This window comes from Electrona antarctica (assembly GCF_951216825.1).
Source record: "Electrona antarctica genome assembly, chromosome: 22".
NCBI lineage: Eukaryota > Metazoa > Chordata > Actinopteri > Myctophiformes > Myctophidae > Electrona > Electrona antarctica.
In genome coordinates this window covers 14,074,850-14,096,722 of record NC_136805.1, presented here as the reverse complement: position 1 = coordinate 14,096,722, position 21,873 = coordinate 14,074,850, and the positions used below count along the sequence as shown (strand labels likewise).

Sequence of the window (21,873 nt, the reverse complement as noted above, 5' to 3'; positions counted from 1 at the left end):
CTTTAATTGAAAAAAGTACTGTAAAACCTAGCTATCACTCAATTTGAATTGAACCAGTTCAAATTCTGTGGCTAAACTTGATTTTGTTTTTTGAACATGCAGTATGGGATTAACCACGTGAACCCTAGCGTCAAAACAGGCGAATATTAGCCAGAAATTGCATAGTACAAGAGCCTAGATCATCTATTTTCAGAGAAGAAAATTGATGTAAGGTAGACTGTAGAGGCAAAACAGGAGGGGTTCATTGTCTCAATTCATGAACTTCAGGTGTGCAATATGTACAGTAGGCCTGCCCTACATAAAGCCTATCATTAAAATCAGGGGTGTTTGTATCTCATTGAACACTTGATTGGGCTCATTATTAATACCAGGATTGGATTACATAAATTCACTCAAACCAATCTTTTGTGTGTGTGTGTGTGTGTGTGAGCGTGTGTGTGTGAGCGTGCATGGTAGGCCTACAGTAAATGCCAGAGGAAGCAGGATATTGTTATGCCTGAATGCGACATTGTGAGCTTGTAGATTGGATGTTGTCAAAGGAAAGATTACCAGGACAGTGTTGTTAAAGACATGCTCAATAGGAATTTTCACTGCCAGTTCAGTCTCCCTACTTTTTCTCCTGTGGTGATGGAAAGCTACATTTGCACACAGCAAATACTGCAAAAAAGGGGGAAATAATATATATATATATATATATACAGTATATACACACACACACACACACACACACACATTGAGTGTAACAGTAAAATGAGCATAATGTCATAGAAGTGGGTGCCACAGTGAACTAGAATAAATCACTCATCAGTTGTTTTAATGACTGCACTGTGAGTACCACCATCTTTATGAATGAAGGAAACTTGTGCCAGACTTGCCTGCCTGAGGTCCAATGACTATAATGCCACGCAGCTTAGAGAGAAAAAAAAATGTTGAAGGATGTTTGTTTTGTAAAGAGGGAACTACATTCATCTTTTGTTTGTCATTCATTTAAACGTTTAATGTTCAATTGTCAATTATCAGTTTACAGACATAATCAGGGTGTAGTATAGTCACATTTTATAGTGAGTGTGTGCGGCACTGTGCGCGCATGTGAACTGGTGTTTAAATAAACAATTCCTTCTATTGAATCTCAATACTTACAATATTGATTTCAATGACATGACTGTATTGTTTTTTTCTTTGCTGGTGATGCATGAATGACAATGCTATCTGTATGTTAAATGACTGTTAAAGATATTAAAATGGCTATTTTACCTTGTGTACGTGGCTGCCTATTGTTATGCTGCCATGTTATCGAAGGCTTGTGATAACTCATATCTGGGCTAACATAGCAGACAACCTTTAATTACACGTGATTCATAGATGTGAAAATGTAACCAAAACTTCCCTGTACTACATAAATCAGGGGAATGGCCCGGGGTACTACTGAAGACAAAGAAGAACGTCAAGCATTTTCATGTCAAAGACCCCCAAATTGGGAGGCATTAGTTTGCGGATCCCCATCTGACAATATGTGCCAGGGACCGACACCGATAAGCTGTGTAAATGTTTCCAAATTCACAATCTCGTGACATGTTGTGAGTTTGTACATCAGCTATTATTCTATAGCTGAAGTAGAGTACAAATTTAAATTGGTTAAATTAATTTTGAATATACATGTAAATTAATAGTTAGTTATAGTTAATACTATATTAACAAATGTTGCTTGTGACCCACTAGAATGCCTTCAAGGACCCCTGAGGTATGACAGGTCAACAGAGGACAGAAGAGAAATAACATAAATATTATAGAATACTCTTCTGTGGGTAGGATGTCGTTGCCTAGAACTAGTATGTAAATAAAAAAATAAAGTCCAAGTCAATCAAAGGCCACAATTAGTTATTTTTAGGCCAGAATTTATTCAGGCATACTTTTTTGTTGCATTTACAAACATAGCAACACCCGCATCATATACATTCCCCCCCCACAAACAATCACAGCCAGGGAACTTTGGTATCATTAGTCAGTTACAACCACAACATGGACAGACATTTTGACATGTTGGTTTGTTATTCCACATCACCAGGTATTTAAGTCTTATCATTCAAGATAGCATGGTCCATACCAGGGGTGGGCAACTTTGACGATGGAGAGGGCCACTATATTTCCACACTCACTCCCTAGGGCCATATATTACTGTCGTAGCAAAAATAGCCGATCTACAAGCTCAACGCTGCGACGCGTTTTGAGCTTGTAGATCGGCTATTTTTGCTATATTCGAATTGAAATCTTGAATGTTTGCTATTTTTGAATTGGAATCCTGAAAATGTACATTTTTATGTGATTTCAAATGCCTTTAATTATACTTGTGTTGAGCATTGAGCTACTAATTTAGACTGAAGTCATTACAGCGAGTCATGTTTTGCATGTCGTAGAATTGTAAACAGCTGAAACCAATAATATATCAGTATTCTGACATTAACCTGAGGGCCGCATTAAGTGAAGGTGGGGGCCGCATGTGGCCCCCGGGCCGCCAGTTGCCCAGCCCTGGTCCATACAGTATTATCTTATGCTTGCCATCTCTACCTGCATTACTAGCTGAATGCACAACCTGTGGATTCAAAAGTACCCTCTCCAATGCAATTATTAAGGGATTCAATCAATTGACTACACTCTGCTGTACACATAGACAGAGCTAGTTACTGGTATGTTGTGGCCTACTTGTACCAATACAGGAACATTTGAATGAATACCAGGCGAAATGTAAGAACAACCCAAAGTTTCAAATGTCTCTGTGTATACCATTCAAATTAGAGCCCATTGTCTCGAGTCTTGGTTGTGTTTTGGAATCCTCTCACAGATGAGTACATTCTAGAATGAGATGAGACACAACAGCATCAACAATAGAAATGTGAGAGGCAATAATGTGCAAACAACAGGTTGGTTATAATACATAAAAAACACATTTAGTTTTTTCCATCCAAAGATAGAACAAAGACAAAAGAGATGCAATCATACTGGTCTAAAATGATACAAATAAAACATACCTAGTTATTTACAGCTGGGGATGTGATCAGGACACGCAACGATGCATAGATTAAAGAGGAGGCGAATGCCCCATAAGACAGGGCATTTCCATTGGTAGTAAATGTTGGTGATGTGCCTAAATGTGCCTGCAGAAAGCATTGAATCCACGAAGGTATTAAAAAAACAAATCCCCTGATGCATCAAATCCCCAGACATCACATGTATCTTCTCATTCACTCTCCTCTAATCTTCCTCCTCCACACTCCTCTTCCCTTCCCTTCTGTTCACTTCATTGGTATGTAAGAGTTAAGATCTTGTCTTTAAGAAACGATGGGCACTTTTGGTCAGCTGGTGTTTGTTATGATTCATTCAAGTGTGTGTCAGACAGAGTTTGGGGTCAGTTACACTTTCCTCGCCTCTGGCTAGTAGAGAGAAAAGTGGTTTGATGATTGAGGCACGAGAGGCGGTGTTATTAGTCAAGCCTTAAGATTGGCGTATCTCAAAGGACATCTTCATTTTGAACGCCCTCCACAGATATTTACTCACAGTCTGGACATGGTCTCTTTGATAAATTAAAGAACCAGAACAGCTCCCTACCAAATGGACGTAACCCTCTCAAACGGAACATCCTAGATCAGGTCTGGTTTCATCGACTTGGGGATGAACCGGCCAATCCCTCATTCCATGAGGTGGTTGCCTGGATCCACATATCCTGCATGTAGTGTATGTGTGGACAAAGAGTATTTGTCGCTGACAAAGAGTATGTTGGAATATTAACTCTTACCTAAACATGACACCTGTGTCCTTTGAGATTCTACATTCTAAGCCGGTTTAGCATAATGTTATTCTATGTGGTGGTGTTGCCTCCAGGTGGCAGCACCGTAAAGGGCTACAGGTCTGGGTGGCCCAGGATCCTCAGGAACACATGCAGGAAGTTGTCTGTTTTTCTTAATTCCTGAATGGAGATGACAGAGTTGTAAAAACGCAATCATAAGTCACTGATGGTTTCCACTTAACCCATTAAGACAATTCTACAAAAGGCTTTGTGGTGATTTTTACGATTCTGTCCCTATGGTACATAACTCGGACGGCGCAAGTCGACTGAAGGTCAGCCACCGCAGAGCGAGCTTAGACGAGCAAGTTCAATCACAAATACAATTGGGGTGGTCGTATTTGGTCCCCCTGCTCTTCTATATAGACCTTTATATCCTGTGGTCTTGTTTGACCTTCAGACAAGTGGTACTGCCTGAAGGTCAAATTTCTCCTCCGAGCAAGCAGGCAGGCTCTATTAGTTCAGTGGCGTGTAGCGAAATTATGAACTAATCATGATTTGTACAAGAACTGACCCCAAATCTACTGTTGCAGATTATGACCAGGAACAATGGAATAACAAATAATACAAAGTCACTAACAACTACTAAAACAGGCAGCAGAAGCAAAACCTAAAAAAAATAAACATTGAATAAAGTGAACAGAATGGCAGATGTTCGTTCAAGACGTCTTCAAGACGTTAATTCCTATAACAATTAAAAACATGCAACAGCCAAAACTAAAACGGAGAAAAAGACAAAAAAAGAAAGAAAAGAAAACGCCTTTGAATACAGCTGTTTTGTTTTGTTTTTTGAATGATGACACTCTTTGTAACTTCACGTATGCACATGTCACAACATGTCATACAGTGAGTTAATCAGGTAATAAATATGTTGATAAAAAGATCATTACAAAAGGCGTACAAGACTACAGTCTTGTAAAAAGTCAGACCCGTTAGTGTTTAAAAACATCAGGAGAGAAGTTCCAGATGACATCCTCTGTGTGTCTGTGTGGTTGTGTGTGTGTGTGTGTGTGTGTGTGTGTCTGTATTAAGGCTGTCGGCAAATAATCAAATTAAAACATACAATCAAAACTGTAAAAATAAACTTACGTTAGATTGTGAAAATTATTTTTCGAATGTGAAATAAAAAAACAAAACATAAAAAGCAGCTCTGCCTCACACTGCTCTCTTATGTACATAATGCACAAAAATAGATATTTGAAAGGTTCGAACCTACTGTATAGGTGGTCTATTTAGGAGGTATATTCAAATGGTATTTCTTGGCCAATTTTGACAGACGCTGTGTGTGTGCATGTGTGCGTGTGTGCATGTGTGCGTGCGTGCGTGCGTGCGTGCGTGCGTGCGTGCGTGCGTGCGTGCGTGCGCGCGCGCGCGCGCGCGCGCGCGCGCGCAGGGCAGGCGTCAGTAGTCTGTTCATATTGCATAGTTAACAGAACTCAGTGCTGGCCTCTTCTTGCCTTTGATTTTCAGAGATCCATAACGAGCCTAGCAAGAAACACAAACATAGAAGAGATTAAACTGGTATCCTGGTAGAATTAAGGCCTATTCATAGTCTAGTTTTCGGTGATGAGGTGACCACCGCTATCACCGAAAACGACAACATGATGTCACTGAGCCGCGGTGAAGAGCAAACCAGCTCTTCCCTCTGTTTTTACTCACCACCGAAACGGTGGTCACAGCGAATCACTCCGGGCAATGTGATTGGTTTAGAAGTCGTTATGTTGTGCTGGCTATAGTATACTTTACAATAGTTGCAATAGCTCGCAAAACCACCACGGAGCAAAGCCGGGCAGTGCTGTCCTCCTGGCCATGATGAGAGTGTGTGTGTGTGTGTGTGTGGGGGGGGGGACAGAGGAACGGGGAGGCGGAGTTTGCGGGCTCGCAGTATAGCCAGCACAACGCGAACGTGTGTTTCCTACATTGCCTCCCGTAGCCCCCCCCCCCCCCCCCCCCCCCCGTTCCTCTTTCCTCCCCCCCCCCCCACACACACACACACTCTTCACGGCCAGGGCAGGAGGACAGCACTGCCTGGCTTTGCTCCGTGGTGGTTTCGCGAGCTGAGCTCCCGACGTAAAAACAAACAAACTCCCGAAAACAGAGAATGAGAGAACAAAGGAATGAAATAGAGACAGCAACATAAATAGTAAAAGCAGAGGGAAAAACAATGGATGAATTTGAGGAAGTGTTGGCCATGGAGGGTAGGAGATATGAGCACGGTGATGGACTATGAGCGGCGCCATCAAAACCACTGTTCTGGTGAACAGGTGACAACCAAATAGGTGGCCACCTCTTCACCTAAATCTAGACTATGAATAGGACTTTATTGGGAGTGGGGGGTGTTATTGGCAGAACTAGCCTCATACAGCTGTCATTTTCACACACAAAAAAATCACACCCTCTCTCACAAAAATACCCTTCTTTTTTCTTTTTTTCTTTTTTCAAGCTGTGAGCTTGTAGCTATTTTAGACTGATTCTTGTGTGTTTGAAAGTGAAATTGGTTAATTGTATCCGTTTATATGGTTATAAAAATTGAACCAGTGAAAATGATTGATTGAAAAAGAATCGATGGAACACAAATGATCTTTTTCCATTTAGTGAAAAGTAACAGTTTTTGGACATGCAAGGTATTTGCCAGACAAAGACTGACGATATGCATCATCTTGGTTCAGAAGCCTTTAACCCATTTTGGGCGGGAACCCCTTTTGATGTTAGCATTATGTTATGCTTTAGCTATTGAAAAATAGCAGATCTACAAGCTCATAGCGCGCCACCGAGTGGCGCGCTACGAGCTTGTAGGTCTGCTATTTTTTTTAAATCGAAGAACCACTGACATAGAAACATTTTTCAGAAAACTGTCAGGATGTAGAAGACATTTTTAGAATCTGATCTCAGGTCAAAATGGGTTAAACATGTTCTTACATCTTTGCGGACCCGTGAGCGTGTCAACTTAACGCTTTGTGACCTCCTCAGCCCTCTCTGAGTGACAGCCTCGTCCTCAGAGAAAGTAGGCTCACCGTCCTCCTCATCTGACCTCTCCTCTTGTTCATAGTAGTACTCTGGAAACACACACACACACACACACACACACACACACACACACACACACACACACACACACACACAGTCAGTAAATACTGAAAGAATCCACCCTAAAATATAATCCCTACATTTTGGGCCAATTGAGAAAATGAACAATGTGTCACCCACCCAAAGCAGGTGAAAATAAAATAAGTATAATTTTGGTTTAATAGAAAATCACGAATGAATTATGGTGTACTAGAATTAACCCCAATCACTGTGTGACTAAGTTGATTAAAGTCATCTGCTGACTCTCGCTCAAGATGGTGGTTGAATGATAATGATTTATTTGAAAAAGCACCACCTTATGTCTATCTGTGTAGCGTCAACTCTGGATGCATCCTTCCCCCCTCAATCCAGCAGGGGTCAGTAGAGAGACACGAGAAACACTTGTGTTCGGTCTACTTGGTTCTTTGTCTCTCCTGGGCCATAGAATTAGAATGGCTAGAAAAGGCACATCCTGGTGTGCAACTAGCATTGTCTTTGGGGACGCCACAAAATGGATTACCAGTTTGAGCATGGCCTGTAGATCTGGCTTATTAGCCAGGCTACTGTAGATGTGCATGAGATTGAAGGTAGAAGCAGGGATGACATTTCATTCACTGGCATTCTCTCAAGCCTGATTTATACTTTGTGCTACGATATAGTGTCGCTCACCAAATGTAGCATTTCTACAAGGTCACAACGCGCCACGATGCAACACTTTGTGAGCTTGTAGATCGGCTATTTTAGATTCGGCCAGCAACACCATCTAAATCAAGCATTGTGCTTACCTCCACCATGACACTCTTACATTATGCAGAATTCTAGCTGATCTTGGCAGACACATTGTAAATGTTAAGTCTAATTCACAGTCTAATTCACACCGTAATATAATGGTGTCGCTTGCCAAAGATATTTCAAAGCTAACAACATGTCCCAACACAACTGTGTGATGGAACGATGGATCAATTAAGCTAAAATAAAGAATACTTCCGTTTGAGAGAAGATGGTTAAAGCAATGAAATAAATAAACACCCAACTGTTATCCACATTTTGACTAAATCTGAATTCATTATGTATCCATTCACTGTAATAACATCTTGGTATCGTCATGTTGTCATTATGTTATCTCATCAGCTCCTGGCTGAGAACACACTGTTTCCTCCCATAGTTTATTCAAAGCAATGTGAGAATTTGAATTTGAACAGGAATGGTTGTTCTACGTGTCCTAGTTCTACGCCCGTGGCTGCTGCTGCCGACACCACATCTGGATTCTATTAGAGAAAACCTCTGTTTCCTGAACAGAACTTCACCCAACACCAAGCCACCTTTCCATAACAGAGAGAGAGAGAGAGAGAGAGAGAGAGAGAGAGAGAGAGAGAGAGAGAAATGGTGGGAATAAAGCTTGGTTCATATTCCCGCCGACAACAACTGCTTTTCAGCGAGCGACATGTCATACTCCAAAGTATAAATTAATAAGCCGGGCTTCAGCCACCTTGAGGTCATATAAACCAGCACAACATCAGATGTATGGTGCTGCTTCGAGGTAAACAATTAAATATGAATGGACAGACTGTGCAGTGAATACAAGGCAGCTAGTCCTGCTATATGGAGGAAATATGGAGGAACCCTGGAAAACTGAGTTATACTCTGTTGTGTCAGCGTCGTGCCATGAAATAGCCAGTCTAGAAGCTCCCAGTCAGTCACAACCCATCCCAATAGCCAGTCTAGAAGCTCACAGTCAGTCACAACCCATCGCAACCGGACACTTGTACATTGAAATAGCCAGTCTAGAAGCTCACAGTCAGTCACAACCCATCGCAACCGGACACTTGTACATTGGCTATTTCCGGGTCGTGCCGGTCTAAGAGCAATATGGCAAGTTTATGGTCCGCCACTGAAAATTTCAAACCTACAAGGTCTCAACGCGTTGCATCCACAGAGCATTTCCAGCTATTTTCAACATACAACATTGTGCAACAAAGTATGATACGGGCTATAGGGTCCACATGCCCCAGTCTGTACCCTTTCTTGAAACCCACACTACAGCTCTACACTCGAAACCACACTGGCCTTGTTTGGCTTTCCAGTGGAAACCGCACTAGCCCTGCTTAGCTCTACAAAGGAAACCAGACTAACCAACCACCCCCCTTCCCTCGTCTTTGACATGTTAGGCTGTTAAGTGCTTGGCCTCAGCACAATCTGAGGGCGAAAATAAAATAAATAAATAATAAAGGACCTTTTAACATTTGTAGTTCGCTTGCCAGTATGGAGCGCACACACCATGTCAGATGTGTCGTTAACTATAGAGGAAATAGAATGGGAGTGTGAGTATAGCGTTTGCAGAAACACGAGGATCTTGACAAATTAGAGTACTACTATTTTATCATGCTATTATTACTCCTATCAAAGGGTTTGACAGAAATTAACTGTGACCGAGTTTATCTGCAGGAGCAGGATTAATCAATGTGCCAGTTGACAGCTCCACACTCTTCTGATGGCATCAAAGATTACAGTCTTGGGTTTTTGTAAGATTCTGAGAGACTTTTGACTGCTTACATCTACAGTAGGTATATAATAAATAACATAAGCTATATTAGACAGAGACAGATAGAACTTCATTGATGCTGTGAGGGTTGTCACAGCAGCACCATAGCAAGAAACAAAGGAAAGATACTGGTACCAGAGAGATACATCTATGCTTCAAAAGTTAAATAATAATAAAACACAGGAGTAAAGTAGTTCAGTACAGTAGCAGAAATAAGATACAAAATAGGCTACCAAGAAATGTAAAGTCTGTCTTGCCAATATGCACTTGAATATGCCGGGATTTTCATAATATGTGTGCTATTAAAAATAATTACAGTAACCATGATTGCTTTTGATTTTGGTACAAAGTTAGTCATGATTGCTTTTGATTTTGGTACAAGAAAAACAAGTTCCAACACAATATAACTTCAACCCAGGAAGTAAATAAAGTGTAATGAAACCCTTCCTTCCAAAAAGCTTAGCTCTGAGGTTTATAGGTTTTAGGAGAGGGTGAGTGGTGACCAGACGGTTAGAGAGACTGTCCTGTAACATGAATGTCCTAAAGCTGGACCCCACGGGCAGCTATTACCCTGATAACCCTGTAACATGAATGTCATAAAGCATGACCCCACGGGCAGCCATTACCCTGATAACCCTGTAACATGAATGTCATAAAGCATGACCCCACGGGCAGCCATTACCCTGATAACCCTGTAACATGAATGTCATAAAGCATGACCCCACGGGCAGCCATTACCCTGATAACCCTGTAACATGAATATCATAAAGAAGGACCCCACGGGCAGCTATTACCCTGATAACCCTGTAACATGAATGTCATAAAGCTGGACCCCATGGGCAGCTATTGCCCTGATAACCCTGTAACATGAATGTCATAAAGCTGGACCCCACGGGCAGCCATTACCCTGATAACCCTGTAACATGAATGTCATAACGCTGGACCCCATGGCCAGCTATCACCCTGATAACCCTGTAACATGAATGTCATAACGCTGGACCCCACAGCAGCTATTACCCTGATAACCCTGTAACATGAATGTCATAACACTGGACCCCATGGGCAGCTATTACCCTGATAACCCTGTAACATGAATGTCATAAGGCTGGACCCCACGGCAGCTATTACCCTGATAACCCTGTAACATGAATGTCATAAAGCTGGACCCCACGGGCAGCCATTACCCTGATAACCCTGTAACATGAATGTCATAACACTGGATCCCACGGCAGCTATTACCCTGATAACCCTGTAACATGAATGTCATAACGCTGGACCCCACGGCAGCTATTACCCTGATAACCCTGTAACATGAATGTCATAAAGCTGGACCCCACGGCAGCTATTACCCTGATAACCCTGTAACATGAATGTCATAACGCTGGACCCCACGGCAGCTATTACCCTGATAACCCTGTAACATGAATGTCATAACGCTGGACCCCACGGCAGCTATTACCCTGATAACCCTGTAACATGAATGTCATAACGCTGGACCCCACGGCAGCTATTACCCTGATAACCCTGTAACATGAATGTCATAACGCTGGACCCCACGGCAGCTATTACCCTGATAACCCTGTAACATGAATGTCATAACGCTGGACCCCACGGCAGCTATTACCCTGATAACCCTGTAACATGAATGTCATAACGCTGGACCCCACGGCAGCTATTACCCTGATAACCCTGTAACATGAATGTCATAACGCTGGACCCCACGGCAGCTATTACCCTGATAACCCTGTAACATGAATGTCATAACGCTGGACCCCACGGCAGCTATTTGCAGTGATTCCCAAACCTTTTAGCTCGAGACCCAAAAGAGAAATTTGCCCGAGACCCAAACTACAAATATACAAGTTCACAACGCATCGCTTTGTGCCACATTGCAAGCTTGGAAAGCTGCTATTGTTACTACTTCTTAAATGTTTGTTTTCTTTATTTTATGGAAATTGGATTTACATTTTTTGCCTTTATTGATAGGGTACAGTAATTAGACAGGAAAGGGGGAGAGACGCGGCAAAGGCCGTCGGGCTCGGGAGTCGAACCCGCGGCACGCCGTCTGGCTGGTTTGGCAGCCTAGGTGCCCAGACGGTTGAGCTAACTGTCCGGGCCGGAAATTGTTTTTAATTGATGAAAAGTTGTGAAATTTTAAATGTACTGTAGAAAACCAAAAATAAGGGATATTTACAAAAAATTGGTCCGCAAACCACTGTTTAGGAAACAGCGAGTTTGTCCTACAACCACGTGTCCTGATCAAAGTTATAAATGGAAATCGTGTTCACATGGGAATAATGTTGTTTGAATTATGCCTTAGTGTAGCTATTCTAAAAAGGAAAAAAACAAGAGCTGATTTTCCTGGCAGGCCTATGAAGAGACTGGATTCCAGTCATTCCATCCATTACCAGCCTATTCTGTGGTCAAATTCTCCAATTTCCTGCCATGTTTGGAGTAGACAGCTTTATTAAATAACACACACAAATACAAGGACAGACGGATAGACGGATACACACACACACACACACACACACACACACACACACACACACACACACACACACACACACACACACACACACACACACACACACACACACACACACACACACACACACACACACACACACACACACACACACACAGTGTGTGTGTCAACATTACCCAAAAAAAACGGGATAAGTCTGAGATTTCGAGAAGCCTGTCTGATTCATTTATGAACAAGGGAATCCTTTCAGGTCAAGCAGAAGAGATGCTTGCTTGCGGTGTCAGTGTTTGGGGCGGGTCAGATACTGGGAGCACATGCTGGCATCTGTCACTGATGCTTTGGCACATGTCAGGGGAGGTGGCGGGTCAAACGGGGTCATCACCTTGACCCTTGTGTTTGTTTACTTATTAGCACCAGGCCAAATATTGGCCATGGTGGTATTATAACCATGTCATCATTGGGATTTTTGAAGTAGAATAAATAATGAATACTGTAATTATATATATATATATATATATATATATATATATATATATATATATATATATATATATATATATATATATTCTGTTTTTGAGTGGTGCAACCACTCCAAGGAACAGCAATGTCAGAGACTCCGTGTTAACCTATGTGACTATGTGTGTGACTGTGAGTACCAGTAGGGGCAAAAGTGGCGCTGTTGTGCCAGAAACAGAGAGAGAGAGATAGTGCTGCACTGTTGCCTGCTAATGAGAGACAGAGAGAGAGAGAGAGGGGGGGGGGGGGGGGGGGGGAATTGCACCACTCAGTTCACACGGGTGTGATTTTTTTTAACAAAACATGGAATTTTTACCCAAAAGTGAACACAAAGGTTTAAAAGGTTGCTATTGGTTTTAATAGCATATTCTTGTGGCATCTGAGTGTGCGTGTGAGTGTGAGTGTTAAAGAGTAATGATAGCTGTGAGAACCATGAGCTAGACGGCTAAGAGTGTTGGAGAATGAAAGCGTCTCTGCTCTCCACTGCCATTCATTTATTCTGCCTCGGTCTTCTCTGGGTCTGTGTGCAGGATAACTGAGCTGAATGCCTAATGCTCGCTTCCTGCTCTCAGCATGCTGATGTTATCCACCTTCATATACCTCCCCATCCTTTTCGGATGAAACTATCCATTATTGTCTTTGTGATTATTTTATGGATTCCTTTTAGATTAATCAAATCATGTTTTTTTTTATCTCAATGAATCAATGCATAAACAAAAAAAATGAATAACCACTATTTTATATTTTGCCGTACAATCAGAAATCAGTTGTATTTGCCACATCACAGAGGTGGGTGAAATTCTTTTGACAGGCAAAAATAGTGTCATGCAAAAATAGCAGAAATAGCTATAATTATTTGTTGTTGTGCGACACGTCATGAGCTTGTCGATCAGCTATTTTGGGCGACGAGATTTGGTGAGGGAAAAAAGCTGTACAAAGAGAGAGAGAGCCAACTCAGGTCCAGGGTACGATGAAGGACGATTACTGCGATTATTGTGATCGTTTATCGTGATAAAGAAGAATAACGATTATCGTCCCATCTCTAATCCTCATCTTCACCTGACCCTCCTTCCCGTTTCCACTCTACCTCTATCCAATAACCCCATTCTTCATCCTTCCTTCTCCATGTCTGTGCTCCTTTCCTCCCTTCCTCTCTCTATCCTACCCTTTCCTCCCTTCCTCTCTCTATCCTACCCATCTTCCTCACACTCTCCTTGGCCGCGTGTGTGTGTGTTTGACATTCCACCAGCATCCTCACTCAACCTCATCTCATCTCCCCTCTGTCTGCACACACACACACACACACACACACACACACACACACACACACACACACACACACACACACACACACACACACACACACACACACACACACACACACACACACACACACACACACACACACACACACACACACACACACACACACACACACACACACACACACACACACACACACACACACACACACACACACACACACACACAGCTGCAGAGAGCAGTCATTGAAATGCCAGCCAGGCTTTCAACTCATCTACTGAAGAGCGAGCAAGAGAGAGCGAGTGAGCAAGAAAAACAGCACAGGAGAGAGGAAGAGGAAAGTGGGATGAAACCGAGAGGAGAGTAAAGGAGTGTCGTCAATGTCAATGCAATACAAGTGAGATGTAAATTGTCGTCTTGAATGTGGTGTGTGTGTGTGTGTGTGTGTGTGTGTGTGTGTGTATGCAATTCTGCGCATGTGTACATGCATGCGTATGCACAGTCCATTAGTACTCGTTTCTCTCAGATGGGAGAATTACAGTACATTTCAAGCTCCTCACTGGCTGCACCAATCGCTCCGACTTTTCACACAGACATTGACCATAATATTAACAAAGCCCTTTTTTAAAATTTTACAAATTATTAATAATTTATTTATTTATTAGTGAATTACATTTTCCCCATCGACTTACATGGGACAATGCGAAAACTCACATCAAGTCTTTTTCTCTCAGAAACTGCCAGAGCTACAGTTACAACACTTGGAGGGGAGGTTCATAATAATTATTAAAATCAGTCAGCCTATAACAGCACACTTTTCATTTTGCCTTCTAACTGCACCGTAGGTCGTTCACTTCCCCTGGATTCCTTGGGTCATGACGCATATCCCCATATAGGCCACGCCCATTTGCGTCAGGATAGACTTTCCGCCATTTTGACTTTTCTTCAAAACACACTTTTTGCTCTTCCACCTACAGCTTTTGTGCAAATCTCACAAAAAAAGCCAACCACACTTGGCAATTTCCACAGAATTGCACCTTTCCTGTACTACTTGTGGGTCCATTATACATACCAACAGTCCTACAGTCATGAGTCTGAGACCCTACCCGAAACCCTAACCCTAACCGCACGTGGTGATATTTAACCCGCCACGGGTTAGTTTTAACCCGCAGCACATGTCGGGAGCCACGGGTGATTTTAAACCCGCAGCATAGATTAGTTTTAACCCGCAGCACATGTCGGGAGCCACGGGTGATTTTAAACCCGCAGCATAGATTAGTTTTAACCCGCAACACATGTCGGGAGCCACGGGTGATTTTAAACCCGCAGCATAGATTAGTTTTAACCCGCAGCACATGTCGGGAGCCACGGGTGATTTTAAACCCACAGCATAGGTTAGTTTTAACCCGCAACACATGTCTGGAGCCACGGGTGATTTTAAACCCACAGCATAGGTTAGTTTTAACCCGCAACACATGTCGGGAGCCACGGGTGATTTTAAACCCACAGCATAGGTTAGTTTTAACCCGCAACACATGTCGGGAGCCACGGGTGATTTTAAACCCGCAGCATAGATTAGTTTTAACCCGCAGCACATGTCGGGAGCCACGGGTGATTTTAAACCCACAGCATAGGTTAGTTTTAACCTGCAGCGCATGTCAGTGTTGTCAGAATAATGACTGTAGGTTGGTATGTCTAACCAATGTATGCACCCCATGGGCAAGTGCCTCTGACAGCAGACTGATTACACCTCAAAATACATACATCAATAATAGTATATTTTACATTGCTGTACCCACACTGTACATCATTTGGTGTTCATATATTCGAACGGGTAAGGACTAGTAGTTCAATTAATTTCTGTATATTTTTGGTAAATTGCCCAGCCAATTTTCTCCTCTTATTCTCTTCTCTCTCTCGCTCTCTCTCAATTCAATTCAATTGAGCTTTACTGGCATGAGAAAAAATACATTTACATTGCCAAAGCAAATGGAATGTATGTGCAAAAAAATGCATTCAAAGGGAATAAACAGAGCTGTGTTACATTGCAATTTAGGGGAAGAAAATAGCTTTCAAAACCATAACAATGGTGCATTTGCTGAATAAATAGTTATATATACACAACACGTAGGAAGGGTTAGCTCTCTCTCTCTCTCTCTCTCTCTCTCTCAGGGAGTAATTGCTCAGGGAGTGAACAGTCACATGACCCTCTTGCTGTCTACTCGCCCGCCTGGCCTGTGTTGTGTTGTGTTGTGGAGGTCATGTGCTTGCTCAGCCAGGCGTTGGCGTTTGTGGGGGCGTGCGTGCGAGCGTGCACGTGTCAGTGTTTTGTATGCCGTGTGCTCAGCCAGACGTGACCGACCTGAGATCCCCTCGGTGCAGCTTGGCACAGACCAAATAGAGGCTCTACAATGCCTTGTGCCCAGCACTTTCCTTAACCCATTTTGGGCGGGAACCCCTTTTGGTGCTTTAAACATTGTTATAATTTAGCTATTGAAAAATAGCAGATCTACAAGATCATATCGGTGGCGCGCTACGAGCTTGTAGGTCTGCTATTTTTGAAAAATCGTGAAAATGTGGCTCGAATCTTTGAATGTATAATCTTTCAGAGTGAACGTTTTTAACTCAAATCTTTGCTTCCGAGAGGCTCCTGGAACAACATATTTTCAGATGGGGGTCGGTGGCCAACCGCAGCTGCCCCCGCACCTGGGGGTACAATGTGGTACCTGGGGGGGTTCCCTTGGCTTCTATGGGGAGACACAGAGCCCGTGAGGTCCTGGGCTGTTGCCCTCTCCCTTGTCTGGGGAAAACACCTCCATAAAAACAGAGGGACTGATGCCAGCAGGTGTATGAGAAAACAAAGGCCTGTCCCTCGGATAGGATTAGTGCAACGACCCCGTAATGGCCTGGAGGGCTGTTAGAGTGGGATCCTATGGGGAGACATGGAGGCCCCCCCAGGTACCCCATGTAGGAAGCTCAAAACAATAACATTTATCATGGGCACAACAAGCATTAATACAGTACAACGTTTATTATTCAAATGTGTTTGGAACACCCAGCTATCAGAAAATAATGCACACCCTCAGGCCAATAATAATCCAACGTTCTCTTTCTACTTGAAGTTGAGCTCGGTGACTTACAATATTCAAATATTACCACAATATATACATATCGTATTCTCCATGTCTGTACATGCTAAACTTAAAGACCTGCAAACCTCGACTGCGGCGCATTGACAGCATCTTTTCACTGTGCAACATGCTTCCATAGTAGACATGCATGGCGTCTAAAAGAATCCAAATGCCCCTCTCTCCATGCGTGTGTGTGTGCGTGTGCGTGAGTGTGCGTCCATCCATGTCCGCTCACGTACCTGCTCCGTCTGCTGCGTCAGAGCCGTGGGATCTCCTGGCGGCGGGGTTGGATGCCTGGGAGCTGTACTGGTACAGCTGATGGCCCGGTGGTCCATCATCCTGCTGGCTGATCTGGGTCAAGTCATGCATGCTGAAGCTACGCAGCTTCTCTGTGATGGCACCTTGGCCCTGCAGGGACCGATGGACAGATACACACACACGGAGAGAGAGAGAGAGAGAGAGAGGGGGGGAGAGAGCATAGACAGACAGACAGAGAGAGAGAACAAGTAAGACGGAGGCAAAAGAATGAGGAAGAAGACATGCACACACATGAACACACACACACACACACACACACACACACACACAGACAGTCAAATACCACATCTTGATTGTAGCAAGGCAAACTGCATTTTTCCACATGATACAAGACACATTTTCAAACCTCATGCAGATGAATGGCTGTGTTGATGTTCCGTGTTGACACAAACAAAACAACTTCAAATGACTCCGGTGCCTCGCCGGGAGACAGTCAATGAGAAAGAGAGTCATGCCATGGAAATAAGCCTGAGGGGCTTTGTGTTGTGTAATCCCCCGTTCCTGATTGTTGTTGCCTATCTGAGAATTATTTCATTAGTGTTTGCCGCTGTCATTAATATTTCATGTGCCCTGCCTGCAGCTGTGGAAGCCACACGTAGTGCATTTATAATTGTCAGTCTGCCAGTCAAAGACAGTAGACTGTGTAAGAGTAGTACACTTGGTCGTGTATACTGTTTATATAGGAGTAGCACTAGTACACCACACTGTATCATATAAGCAGATCTGCAACTGTCAAGTATTTTATTGATTACTTTTTAGAACAAATACCTATTTTTTATTTTTTTTAATGTTTTTTTTTGTGGCTTTCACTTTTATTTTATATTTTTTTATGGAGGGACAGACAGTAGGCTGACAGGAAATGGGGAGAGAGATGGGGGGGAAGACATGCAGTAAAGGCCGTCGGGATCGGGAGTCGAACACACTGCCAGACTGGATTGCCAGCCAAGGTGCCTGGACCACTGAGCCATGGCCCAGGCCCAAATACCTATTTTTAATCATATATTATAAACATTTATATAATATAATATTCATTTATAAGATATTTTCAGCAAAGGTCGTCGGGATCGGGACTCGAACCCGCGACACATAGCCTAGGTGCACGGACCGATAATATTTATTATATTTATAATCGTTACTGATGAGTATTACGATATAGTGCCCAGCCCTTGTATGAAATGATATTTTTAAGTAGTGACAATGCTTCCATTATAATTAACTGTTGTTTTGTTTTATTTTGACCTCCCATGGCTGTCTGCTGAAGCACAGAGCCCCTACAGAAGACAGGCTGTCAGTACAGGTAGAATCAGAGAGACACAGCCACCAGAGAGGCAGGTTAGGCACTAGGCAAGTAGCAGTTCAGGCTAATTTATACCTCGGCAAACGACCGTTTCAGGAATTAGCGCTGGACAAAAATGGCGTATTTCCAATAAAAGTCTCGGAATGAAGTACCCAAGACGACGTTTATGACCAAGGCTGTCAAAATGTAGATTTAAATGGAAATCATGCACCACAGGCTTTTCCGTGTGCTCAGCCATGTAGAGAAATTGTGCAGTGTGTCCGTCCTTAAAAACACTTTATCCCATTTTGGGCGGGAACCCCTTTTGGTGTTTTAAACATTATGTTATAATTTAGCTATTGAAAAATAGCAGATCTACAAGCTCATAGCGCGCCACCGAGTGGCGCGCTATGAACTTGTAGGTCTGCTATTTTTGAAAAATCGTTAAAATGTGCCTCAAATCTTTCAGAAAATAGTCATGATTTAGAAAACATTTATTTTTAATTTCGACGTCAGGCCTGAATGGGTTATACTAGAAAAAAATACAGCCAGCAAAGATTGTAGTGCACAAAACCCACTGTGAATGTACAGGGTGGTTACATTGTATTCTACAACCCACTGTGAATGTACAGGGTGGTTACATTGTATTCTACAACCCACTGTGAATGTACAGGGTGGTTACATTGTATTCTACAACCCACTGTGAATGTACAGGGTGGTTACATTGTATTCTACAACCCACTGTGAATGTACAGGGTGGTTACATTGTATTCTACAACCCACTGTGAATGTACAGGGTGGTTACATTGTATTCTACAACCCACTGTGAATGTACAGGGTGGTTACATTGTATTCTACAACCCACTGTGAATGTACAGGGTGGTTACATTGTATTCTACAACCCACTGTGAATGTACAGGGTGGTTACATTGTATTCTACAACCCACTGTGAATGTACAGGGTGGTTACATTGTATTCTACAACCCACTGTGAATGTACAGGGTGGTTACATTGTATTCTACAACCCACTGTGAATGTACAGGGTGGTTACATTGTATTCTACAACCCACTGTGAATGTACAGGGTGGTTACATTGTATTCTACAACCCACTGTGAATGTACAGGGTGGTTACATTGTATTCTACAACCCACTGTGAATGTACAGGGTGGTTACATTGTATTCTACAACCCACTGTGAATGTACAGGGTGGTTACATTGTATTCTACAACCCACTGTGAATGTACAGGGTGGTTACATTGTATTCTACAACCCACTGTGAATGTACAGGGTGGTTACATTGTATTCTACAACCCACTGTGAATGTACAGGGTGGTTACATTGTATTCTACAGTGACGGCTGCAGGAGCAGTCATGATTTCTTCTATGAGACCACGTTCCCCCACCGAAAAAAGGTTACAACTTGTTTTAACCCATTTTGACCTGGGAACGATTCTAAAAATGTCTTCTACATCCTGACAGTTTTCTGAAAAAGCTAAGTTTATGTATTGTCGTTCTTCGATTTTTCAAAAATAGCAGACCTACAAGCTCGTAGCGCGCCACTCGGTGGCGCGCTATGAGCTTGTAGATCTGCTATTTTTCAATAGCTAAAGCATAACATAATGCACCAAAACACCAAAAGGGGTTCCCGCCCAAAATGGGTTAAGTGCTAAGATAGATTTAGAAACCAAACCATGAATAAAGTCTCAGGAGAAATCCTCGCAAATGCTCTCTGAGCTTGTTGGGTTGAGCCCGTCTGGCAGTTTCAGACAAGCAGGTTTATATAAGATTTAGTGGGTTTCGTTTCTGCCAAGGCAAGGTTAATCAATTCACGTAGCCCACAAAAAACTAAAGAAGGACAAGTTTTAAAAGGATTTCAAATAGTGTAACGACCTGTGAGAATAGACTGAAAACGAGGAGAGAAAGAAAATGAGGATGGCCTGAGAGATGGACAGACGGAGACGAGCATAAGTGAAGAGAGAATGTCTAGCTTTGAAGGTCTGATCAATAGCATCATGGTGAATGTAGACGGAGACATGGGAGGGATTTTACAAGTCCCTGGCTGGCGTCACTACATAGAGGAGAGGCTGGACACACGCACACGCACGTACGCACCCACGCACACACACGTTAAAGTAGAGAGCAGTTCAACACAGCCAAGAATGTCTAATAAAGTTTCTCTCTTCTTCCACAGTTCACAGAGACGACACCCACTGCAAATACAGTATACCTACAGAGGTATGTACTTTCTCTTTCCAGCCGTTTCCTTTTACAGATTTACAGATTTTCTTTTTTTTGATCATATAAAAACAATTCTCCCCCAAATTAGTCATTGCACATTTCCTGTCACTGCTAACCCCTACCGTTTGGTCTTAGGGAGGGTGTAGCTAGTGAGTGTGTAGAGGACTCTACATACACCCTCCCTAAGACCAAACAGTAAGGGCCGATTCATACTCCTATTTTACCGCTGTTTCGGCGCTGTAGTGCCGAAATGATTTCGGTTCGTCAGAAATTTTCAGTAGCACCGAAGAGCCGACTTTAGGACGGTACCCGCCCCCCCGAACCTCAAATGACGTCATATTGTAGGCTCTACAGAGCCGAACCAACTTTTATTCGGCTCTAAAATAGGAGTATGAATCGGCCCTAAGGCTGAGCCGGAGGCACCGTGGAGGAATCAAGCCCCTAATCTCCACCACGGTGGTGGGCAAGAACTTTACCGCTGCGACTGCCCGACACCAACACCAGCCTGACACAGAATCTTCATTTTGTTTCACTTCATTATTCAGACTGAAAGACATTCCCACGACAGTCGTTTCTGGGATGGGTGTTGCCAAAGCGGCAGTCTTTGGCGATTGGTTCACACCAACCAATCAAAATAGTAGAAAAACAGATGATGTCGCTGTCAATGTGGCTAACCCGGTTGCTAACCAACCGCTACTAGCATGTAACCAAACACTGTAAAACATGTCGGATGATGATGTCTCTAAAACTGTCATTTCTATAAATAAACTATCATGGGCCGATTTAAGAGCCAGATCGATACGGTAGCAAGTTACCGCAGCCAAGTTTGTTTATGTTTGGTCTGGGGCTGTTGTTTGACATTAGCGAGTTGAAACGGCACTGATTGGCCGTAGCCCCGTTTTCCGATTTTAAACCAAGGCCAACAGCACCATAGACACCAGAGTCACCAGACCTGAATTGCCAGAACATCTTTTTTTCAATGGGCGTGGCCAAGTATTGTGTTGAAGAAGCAGAGACAATGTCTGAGGGGCCGTCTTCCACAGGCTTTAGCGTGCTCATGGAATTTGGGATGAACGATAACTTCAACATGTTGCACGTAGCCTGCGAGAGGCTCAAATTCAACCATAAAAGAAAAGGTGTAATGAAGATTCGGCCTTCACCGTTGCCTTCATTGTACAGCACTCCAGACAAGAACA

At 43.0% G+C, this 21,873-nt stretch overlaps 1 protein-coding gene across 1 annotated transcript in view; it reads right to left on the bottom strand.

Annotated features, from left to right (window-relative positions):
• Positions 1-1,874: 1,874 nt before the first annotated feature.
• Positions 1,875-21,873, bottom strand: part of reep3b (receptor accessory protein 3b) — a 46,327-nt gene continuing 26,328 nt past the window's right edge. Inside the window, exons 6-8 of the mRNA XM_079492557.1 lie at positions 17,084-17,252; positions 6,758-6,894; positions 1,875-5,323 (exon numbers count right to left, since the gene is read on the bottom strand). Coding sequence (XP_079348683.1) covers positions 5,252-5,323; positions 6,758-6,894; positions 17,084-17,252 — 378 coding nt within the window. The 3' untranslated portion in view covers positions 1,875-5,251. The remainder of the gene's footprint in view (positions 5,324-6,757; positions 6,895-17,083; positions 17,253-21,873) is intronic.